At 49.0% G+C, this 10,123-nt stretch overlaps 1 protein-coding gene across 2 annotated transcripts in view; it reads right to left on the bottom strand.

The window, feature by feature from the left end:
- Positions 1–10,123, bottom strand: part of ACCS (1-aminocyclopropane-1-carboxylate synthase homolog (inactive)) — a 14,404-nt gene that overhangs the window by 3,730 nt on the left and 551 nt on the right. Inside the window, exons 1-9 of one of the 2 annotated variants that reach the window (XM_025044142.1) lie at positions 9,065–9,140; positions 7,780–7,839; positions 7,491–7,560; positions 5,867–5,937; positions 4,650–4,719; positions 4,130–4,196; positions 2,048–2,145; positions 1,463–1,540; positions 641–741 (exon numbers count right to left, since the gene is read on the bottom strand). In XM_025044142.1, coding sequence (XP_024899910.1) covers positions 641–741; positions 1,463–1,540; positions 2,048–2,145; positions 4,130–4,196; positions 4,650–4,719; positions 5,867–5,937; positions 7,491–7,560; positions 7,780–7,839; positions 9,065–9,093 — 644 coding nt within the window. In that variant the 5' untranslated portion in view covers positions 9,094–9,140. Of the gene's footprint in view, positions 1–640; positions 742–1,462; positions 1,541–2,047; positions 2,146–4,129; positions 4,197–4,649; positions 4,720–5,866; positions 5,938–7,490; positions 7,561–7,779; positions 7,840–9,064; positions 9,356–10,123 lie in introns of those variants that run through there. The other variant, XM_006908053.3, reaches the window with a different exon arrangement.

Below are 10,123 nucleotides of genomic sequence, written 5' to 3'. Positions count from 1 at the left end.
TGGCAGGGAGGAGAGAGCTTGGTTTACAGGCCAGAAAACCACGCCCCCCTGCTGAGGAGGGTCAGTGAATCAGAAATCCAGAGGAGCCAGGTCTAGCGCAGGGTTACCAAACTTGTTTTATCCAAGAACAATCTGGATATTTGACTATATTTTTCAAATACACAGAAAGCTACACACACAAAGCAGATGACAGCGGAGCTCTTAAAGCCCGGTGGGGGAGAAGCGGGGCCCCCAGGCACCCCACGGAGACAAGGCACAATTAAGTGCGAGACAGCTAAATACAAACAGACCCAGGTTCAAGTCTGGCTCCACGCCTCACTCTAAGGCTAAGCAAACTGAGGGTAATAGCGGTATGCGTGCCAAACAGGGCCGTTGGGAGGATTATGTGAGATGGAGCATGAGAGGTACTTAGCAGGGTGCCTGGCCCCTAGAGTGTGCAATACACGATAGCTGTTGTTACAAAAAGAAAGAAAGAGAGAACTAGCATTTCACAAACCGCTACCTCCCCACTGCACTGCCAAGAGGGGGTCAAAGAAGGTGGGAGCCACGGTGGAGAAAACAGGGTGAAAGGACGTGCCCCAAAGCCCGCGTCAGAACCTTGACCTGCCAAATGCTCTGTAGGGTGTGTGCGGTGTCTCACCTCTTGGCAAATTCCAGGTACTCCTGCAGCTCTCTTGGGGAATAGATGTCACCCAGAGGGTTCCAGGGGTTGACGAGGATGAGACCTTTGACCTTCACACCCTGAAACAGTCAGTGGGGCAGGAGAAGACCCTCAGCTCTTCCGGAAGGCGAGAACCACATGGTCCCACAGGACAGGTTTGGTCACTGGGCAGGCTCCGAGGAAAATGTGATGGGACCCTAGTCACCACCCAAGACGGAGCAAACAAGGGTAGAAAACCACACCTGCAGCAGAGAAAAAGCCCGGAGAGAAACACGCCCAAATGCCAGCAGGGGTTGCCTTTGTAGGTAGAATTATGGGTAGGGGTATGCACATTTAAGATTCCCACAGTGAGCATGTAATGACTATGATAAAATAAAATTAAAAAAAAAAAAAATTGACAGATTTTTGAAAAGTAGACTGGAAAGGAACCACTGGAGGACTACTGCTCCCTGTCTTTCTTCAGGGGGCCTCAGATCCCCTCAGAGTGAGAGGGTCTACCTCCTCAAATCACCAGGGAGATTGTTGAACTACAGGCTTTTAAGCTCCACCCTTGACCTGCTAAATCAGAATCAGGCGGAGTTGGGGAGGGTAGTATTTTTAATCCATTTCCCCAGTTGGTTCTTTGTACACTGAGGTCTCAGAGTCCTCCCCTAGTGGGAAGCTCCTCTGTGGGCAGGCTCCTATCTAAGCCCCAGAATGGTCCTGTGTCTACCCTTAGCCCCATCACAGAGTGCCAGCCCTACCCTGTGCCCTGCTCGGACCCACCCACTCCCGGCTTTGGATTTGATTTGATCCCCAGACCTCAGAATTAGCTCCTTGCAGGGCCTTCTCCAGCTTCTTCACTGTGAGCTGGAAGGGGCGTGTGCCTAGCTCAGTGACCTGGAAAAAGATCCACAGCCAAATTTAGTGACCCCTCCAAAAAACCTAAACTCTGGGGGCCTCTCCATCCCCCTTGGAACAGTCTCTGGAAAAAATACAGGTGGATCCCACCCTTCTCACCACCAGCCACCCCCGCCCCAGCATATCAGGGACACCCTTATCACTCAGGTTTCAGGAAGAGGCCCCAGAGGTCCTCTGATTGAGGTCCAAGGACTTCCATGTTGAGGTCTGCTCTGCCCCATCCTTACCCCACCATTTCGGTGTGGCCTCTCTAGGGCTTCCCTTGGCTTCTACATCAACCTCAGAGATCTCAGCGCTGGGAGATGGGGAGCCCCAGGGGAACCCAAGCACGGGCCATGGGTAGCAGAAGCCTCCACTCCCCTTTCAGCCATAACCCCTGAGCCCTCAGCATGGACTTCATCCCATGTCCATCCTCAAATTCAGATTCAGGAAAGTCTCGGCCTGCAGGAAAGTCAAGGTCCTACCTGGGGTTCCAGGAACTCTTACCTCACTGTCCAGAGAGACACAGACCAGTTGGACGTTGCCATAGAGATACACATGCTGCTTGATGCTTCCATAGTAAGGGGCAGGGATCAGAAAAGCCTCTGGGGACAGGAGTGGACCTGTCACCCTGTGGCTGGAATGCCCAGACACCCTGGCCTCTGGCCCCCTGCCTCTCCAAGCCTTCAACGATCCTGGGGAACATTTAGGGAATACTCCCTCTCTCAACTCCCAAAACTCTTTCAAAAAAGCTTGGATCTACCAAGATCAGTCCCTTTTCTAATAATTAGTGGCTAAACACTTACTACCTGCTGGGAATACTGCTAAACATTTATTTGCATTTTATCTCATTTAATCCTCACGATCACTCTGCTAAGTTAAGTGCTATTATCATTTTTACTGGTGAGGAAACTAAAGCTTTGAGGATCTCGCTGAGGCACTTGACATGCGCAGTCACCCCAAGGAGACTCGGATCCGTGAGTTGAAGCTGTAGGGTGATGATCTGGGCTGAAGAAGTGGAAAAACTTGACAGCATACAGAACTGCCCAGAGATAGAGTATGCAGCTTCAGGAGGAGTGGTTTCTCCACGCCTGGGGCCTTCAGACAAAAGGCTGAGACTGTTTGGTGGGGAGGGGACAACTGCAGAGCCTCTAGCTGTGGAAGGGGGCTGCTGAGACGACTGAAAGCTCTTCTCTGACACAGAGCTGAAGGCATTTATCCACTTCTGAAGAGGACGCATCATCGGTCAAGCTGCTCTCCCTTCCCAGCCTCTCTTTAGCACAGTCCACCCCGTTGCAGCTCTGGAAGGGGCGGACTTTATTCTACGTGTTCCCCTCCCCAGCCAGAGAGACTGGGCCAGAGGTAGACAGATGACCCAAGGGAGCCAATCCACTGGCTGGCCAGAAACCCAACACGTTCTCTCTCTCTCGAGTCTTTGCTCTAAGAAGCTGCAGACACTTGTGAGAGGAGAATGTGCACATGAATGGAAAGGTCACGTGGATTCGGGGCTGGGCGGGCACCACGGGGCCACACCAGAGCCGAGGAAGGTCCGGAGAAAGCCCTGCATCAAAAAAGGGGCAGGGAGACTGCGTACCCCAGTGACAGATAAAGCGTGACGCCAATCCCGTCCTTGAGCGTTCTAGAACAAGTAGGAACGTGCCTGTTATATCCTGGCAATGAGTCTTCTTTCTGTGGTTCAAATCCTGGTTACTACCTCTCTCTGTGTGTGATTCTGACAAGTTACTTAGCCCCCTGTGCCTTCATTTCCTCATCTTTTAAATGAGGATAACCACAAAACCCATGAGGTATCACATGGGTTGTTGTGAGGATTAAATGACAGACTAAGTGTAAAGCCTTAGGCCAGTGCCTAGAATGTAGTACGTGGTCAATAAGTGTTACTAATAGTATCATTATTAATTAAGCTAGCGTGTGGGCCTCTATTCCTGGCAATTAATAACTGCTGAACACAACAACAGTCGATGTGTTCTCCATGTAACTATGGCTCCTGTAGCAGGTATTCTGGCTGCCTACTCAGCAGCCGTTCCAATTTTCTTCCTTGCTAAGAGAGCACCATATTTTCCAGATATGACCAGCAATAAGTCCAGGGAAGGTGGGCCTTCCTCCAGCCCGGGGGATAAACCAAGTTTGGTTGTAACCAAACACGATTCTCTTCCCCTTTGTGAGTCAGTTCTGGGCATTAAGATGCAAGAGGAGCTCAGCTGGGACTCTTCTGGGAAGAATATCCCCATTTCTCCCTCCGGATAAAACAGAGGCAGGCAAGGCACAACCTCCCTTCCTTCCTGCTTTAGGACATGCTGCTACGTGAGGATGTGACAGCCATTTGTGAGCATGAGGGAAGGCCAAGGTCATCACAGAGAGACAGTCCAGAACCCTGGCGTCACACTGACTTCGCCTGGAACTGTTGATCCCTGGGTGTCTTGTCAAGCCACTTATTTAAGCCCCCCTGTAGGCTAGTAGACTATTAAGGCCAAAAGCATCCTGATGCAGCCCTTGAGGACAGGTAGCTGGGGGCACTGCAGGCATAGGGACAGCTCCCACTGCCGAGCGGGCGGGCCGTCATCCACTTACCCCCCATCTCACACAGCACGGTGGCCAGAGCAGAGAAGAGAGAGGCACAGCCATTCAGAACAACCACCTGAGGGTGACACATCGATGAGACAAAGATGAATCTGTTTAAGGAAGGATCAAGAACCTGCAGCCTCTGTCCCAGGATGACATGGAGGGAGAGAGCCAGGTTGCAACTCAGTGCCCTCTGGGGCTCTGTCACAACAAAGCCACAGACGCCTCCTGACTAACAGTCAAGTTCATTCATGTGGCTCATTCGTGGGGATCCTGCTCTAGATCAACTGAGCAAAGAGGAGGGAGCTGCTCACTCAGAGAGTCTTGCGCGAAGGCATGGAGGCGAAGAGGGGCCACAGCACAAAGTGGGGCAGAAATTATACCCAAACTTTAAGTATCTTGGATTCCACTTGGAACAAATCGAAACTAAGTGAAAGGCTGGTCCCAGCCTCACCTCACCGCCGGCCAGCCAAAAGCTGGGGAAGGGAGCAGAAGAACAGGAAAAAGCAGAGGACGGGGGGCTACTCACGTTCTCTGGTTTAAGGGGTGAAGGGCTCTTGCAGTAGAAAGACAGGAACCTGGCTACTTCCTCCCTGAGGCTGCAGATAAGACAGATGGGCAGTGCTTGTCAGAGGGTCTTCAACCCACAGTACATCCCGAAGCTCCTCTGGCAGCTGCCATTACCCTTTCCTGTTTCCCAAGAGGGCAGTGTGATGGATATTTGCCTCCACTCCTTGGCACCCGCCCCCTCCCCCCTGCTCCAGCCCAGACACTACTCACAGGCACAGAAACTTCCATTCTCAGTAGTTCTAGGACGGCCGACCCCACCCAACCATCAGTCTTTGAGGATATCAAAGGCAACACTCTTTATGTAGATCCAGTTAATAATAATAACGAATATTATTACTATAACTATTATCATAGTTATTATTGCTAATATTTATGGAGCATTTACCTTATACAGGTTTTATTTGGAGAATTTCATTCATTTAATCTTCATAACAACCCTATGATACAACTGCTATTATTATTATTAGTTTTACAGACAAAGGAACTGAGATCTGTAGGAATCAGGTCACTTTCTGTTAGCGGTATGTACGGTCCACACTCAAGCCCAGCGGTCTCACTCAAGGGCCCACCATCCTAATTACTATAAGAACCCGTGCTTTGGAATCAAGACCTACTCGGTCACTAAGCCCTTAGGACAGCATTTGATCCCTGGTAAGTGCTCAATAAGCACAAACTCTTTCTAGCGTCATTTACCATCTCCCATCTTACTTGTAGGAGAAGGCTCCCGCCAGCTCCCCTTAAGCTGAATCTGGCTCTCTAAAGCTACTGAGAAAATGGGAACAAAGACACGTCACCTGAAGACCCTCCCCATGCCTCAGACCCAGAGAAATCAAGTTAGTGAGCTCCTGAGCTCAGGTGGGAATTGGGGCGGAGAGGCGCCAGTTCTGTGCAGATGCTCTAGGAGACCCCATGATCGCCAGCCAGATGTCCAGGACTAGAGCAGGTTTCTCGGCCTGCTACTATTGACATTTGGAGCCTGATAATTCTTTGTTGCGTGGGGCCATCCTGAGCATCGTAGGAGGTTTAGCATCGCCCCTTGCTTCTACCCAGCGAATGCCAGTAGCACCTCCCCTCCCAATGATAACAATCGAAAATGTCTCCAGATATTGCTATATGTCCCCTGGGGAGCAAAACCACCCTGGGGTTGAGAACCACGGGCCTCCAGCAACTACTTACAATAAATGTCCCCTCCAGTCAGGGTACTGCAGCAGGGACGGCTCCACCCGCAGCATGTCACTCTGACTCAGCTGGGGGCAGAGGGAAGAGCAGGACTAAGGGTCACACACCCTCACGTTGGGGGCCAGCACTGCCACCCACATCCACCTGGAACCGGGGCCTCTAAAGCCAAGGGCTTGGTCTCCCCATCAAAGAAACTGTGAGAATGGGACAGTATTCCCATGCCCATTTTGCTGATGAGGAAACAGAGACTCAAAAAAGTGAGGTGACTCAGCCAAGGTCACAGAGCTAGCAAGCAGCAGTGCTGAGACAACACCCAGGATTTTTGACTCCTAGTCCAATGCTCTTTATACCATCCTGCCATCTAAAAAAACAGAGGAGTGGATTTGCAGAGGCAGTGCTGGGAGATGGTGCTACTCGGCTCCTTCACGGGGTGACAGGAAGAGGCCCCAGAATTGGGTGCCATCACTTTAGTCCTTGCTCCAACTTCTAGAGGGACTCAGGCCACTGTCTTCTTGCAGGCTCAGCTCAACCTCACACTTTGGAAAAATGTGGCCCTCTCTAGACCAGCCCCACCCTGACCAGGTGCTGAGTGAGTGACTCCCAGGTCAACACGCATACAATACCAAGGAAAGGTAGGGGACTTGGGCAGTGGAACCAAAGGAAGAGAGGTACTTAGCCACACGTATAAACTGCAGCCTTTCCCTTTCTCCTTCATCCCCTAGAGCTACACTGTCCTATATGAAAGTCATTAGCCACATTAACTATTAAACACTTGGTATGTGGCTAGCGAACTGAGACACACTGGTTATTAAAGACTTGATCTGAGAAAAGGATGTAAATATCTCATTGATAATTTTTTATATTGATTCCATGTTGAAATGGTCATATTTTAAATATACTAGGCTAAATATATTATTAAAATGAATTTTGCCAGTTTCTTTTTACTTATTTAATAGAACATTTAAAATTATATACGTGGCTCACATTTTATTTCTATTGGAAAGTGCTGAGCCACCTGGGCGGGGAGCTGGCTGTGGGTAGCAAGCCCCCTTCCTATACCCCTCTCCTCTTAGGGGCTGGATTTGTTGCCTTTGGACATTTCCCTTTAGGTTAAGCATCACTCTCAATCCCCAACTCTGACTCCTAGGCCTCGGGAGACACATGTATCAGGTGTTTCCACTGATTTGCTACAGATGGCTTGCACCAGCTCAATAAATCTGATTATTACATTTTCAGAAATTTTGCAAGCTTTGTGAAGGCAGTGTTAAAAACAGCCATTTCAAAAACTAAATTCTACCAATTATATATAAATTACATAAGTAAATTATGTTAAAAACAAAGGTAGTAAGTATGGAAACAAGAGCGCTCCTAATTATGTTTCCAAATTTTACTATCACCTGTGCTCTTGAGGCTATTTCTGTGTGTCTGGAAGGGCGACACTGTACAAGCGTGCCACTATGTATGCAACCGTGCCTCTCCTCCTAACTCTGCATGCAGTGATGTCACATTGGTAGCTTGAAAATGGCCATATTGGCCATTTACACTAGGAATATTTACACTACGAGAACTAGCAAAAGCTACAAATCAGTGTTGCACCCCGAGCCAGTTGTTCAATACTGACCGTACGCCACTGAGTGTTTCCCCGAAAGCAGGGACCCAGCTGGCTGGAGGGACTGAGTGAAGGGAAGAGCCTGAAGAAATGAAGAAACAGGATCAGGGTAGGGAAGTGACCAGCCCAAGACCACATAGAAAGTTGCCCCGAAGGCAGATCTAGAACCTGGACTCCTGACTCCCAGGCCAGGGCTGCTGAGGCAAGCAAGAGGCTCTTGTGGGGGAAGCATCCCAGGGAGTCCGAGAGAAGACAAACCCCTGGAGCTGGTGATGTCACCCAGAGGTGCACCGGGGCTTACCCGCCAGGACAGAAGGTCAAAGCAGAGCTTGTTCTCACTGGTACCCAAGTTAATGGTGCCCTGGAGAGGAGAGGTACAGAGGCAGCGTGAGCATGGCAGAGGGGGGCTAATTAAATGTCGAAGCAGCAGCAAAGCAGGAACTCTCTGCAATCCCGACCTTCTAAGCACTCCTCCTTGACTTGGCTCAGTCTTCACCCTCTTCTCGGCTCCCCGATCCCATCTTTCGGTTCTAAAGCTTTGTTCAAATGTCATGTCCTCCAGGAAGCCTTCCCCGAACCCCAGAAACTATGAAATGTTTGTTTTAAGCTGCTCAGGTACTGTGCTAGGCAGCAAAAGATAACTAATACAAACCCTCACTTTTTTCAGGTATCTGCTCAAATATCACCTTATTAAAGTAGCCTTTTGTGACCACTTCACATAAAATAGCAAATGCCCAGCCTACCCCATCATTCTTTATGCACTTTACCCTGCTTTATTTTTCTCTACAGCACTTACCAGCATATATACATTTTTTTTTTCACTGTCTGTCTCTCCTCAACTAGACTCTAAACTCCACAAGGGCAGAAACTTTATTTTTGTTCACTGCTATAACCCCAGCATCTAGAACGGTGCCTAGCACCGGGTAGATGGTTGACAAATAAAAATTATTAAAGGGTTATTTGTGACAGCTCTCTGCCCTCTGAAGCTATTACTAACAATAATTTATAATAACATTAATTATTAAAGTAGATAAGTATACCTATTATAAAATTACATATATTAACATATAACAATAATAATAGCAGCTACCATTTACTTCATGCTCTATGTGGAAGCGCTGTGCTAATAACTTTACATACCTGATCTCATCTAATTGTGCCTGTTCTATAGAGCAGGCATCATTATCTCATTTTATAGATGAACTGAGGTTCCAAGAGGTTAAATAATTATCTCAAGAATACATAACCCGTAGGTGAAACGGTTGTGACCTGAGCCCTAGTTTTGTCCCAGCTCTAAAGCTGAATAGTTGATGGACTGAGGGTCAGAATCCATATTAGAGCATTTCATGGTTCTTGAACTCACGCCTCACAAATCAAGCAAGGTCCCCTTGATTTGGGGCATTTTCTGATCCAGGTCATAAACTGGGGCCTCTCTAAGCCAAATTAGAAGCCCTCTTGGAGGTCACAGGACAATAAGTCCAACGTGACGAGACCAAGCTGGGTGCCACCCTATCGGTCAAGGTCGGGTACCCCACCCACCCTGCAGTCCTTTATCGGGTCCCTTTAGCGAGGAGGGCTTCACTCACCTTGGGGTTCTTATCCTCATCATACGCATCCATGAGGTAGCCCCTGTAGCCCTCCTCAGCTGTGTCCCAAAACCATTTAATGATGCTTCCTCTGGAGGACAGGTGGGAGCTGTAAGAGGAGAACGTGGTGGTGGGATCGCCCACTCCACAGAGCTCCGGCAGCTTCTGGCCTAGTTTTCTGGAGCATTCCCTTTCCAGACCATCGCCACAGTTGCTGTCCAGGCCCTGTGTGGAGGCTAGGCCCACACAGGTGGTAGGTGCCCTGGATTCCTTCTGAGGGAGAGTGGACATCTGCAAAAAGAGAAAAGCACTCAATGCCTGAGGAGTCCCTTCCATAGGACCAAGCATCAAAAACGAATTGGGAGTCGTGGGGCCCTCTCCCTTCTCTGTCTCTTCCTTTAATTTTATATACTAATTGCATCCTGTGTCCCTGACTAGTTGTAACCATGTATGCAATCACTTGGGTAAATTCTGTTAAGGATTTATTCCGTGCCAGGGTCTGCGCTTGCTACTTTGACATGACTTTACGATACAGCTGCTTTAATTTGTTTTACTTTTGTGGGTTTTTCATTCTGCAACCTAAGGGGTCACCAAGGGTCTTTTCTCGTGTTTGCTAACCATAGTTTCAAAAAGCCCTGTTAAAATGTTCTAACAAAGCAGAAAGAGCCTGGAGTCCAGCGGGCGGGAAGGGGGACCTTGTGGTGACTGAAGAGAGATGAGATTCCATGTGGTCTGAAGCAAGCCTTAAGTGGGGACCGAGGGGTGGAGAGTGGGGATCTCTGCAAGTGCAGGCGCCCAGGCAGGGCCCCCTCTTCCTTCCCAATTAAGCAGCTTCCTCATCTGTACGAGGGGTATAACCATAACTACTTCACAGGGTAGCGGTGGGGACATAAGAATTTCAGTTAATGTAGATAAAGCACTCAAACAAATCCTGGCTCATAGTCGAAGTTCGGTTATTATATGTTATTATATAACTCTTTGTAGATTTCCCCACTCCTCAATCACAAATAACGGGGAACTAGGGACTTTGGGGGCTCCCGGGTTCAATTTTGCTCCACG

The sequence above is a fragment of the Pteropus alecto genome, unplaced genomic scaffold, assembly GCF_000325575.1.
Source record: "Pteropus alecto unplaced genomic scaffold, ASM32557v1 scaffold71, whole genome shotgun sequence".
In the NCBI taxonomy this organism is placed as follows: Eukaryota; Metazoa; Chordata; class Mammalia; order Chiroptera; family Pteropodidae; genus Pteropus; species Pteropus alecto.
The sequence above is the reverse complement of the archived record's forward strand: the minus strand, read 5'-3'. Positions and strand labels throughout refer to the sequence as shown.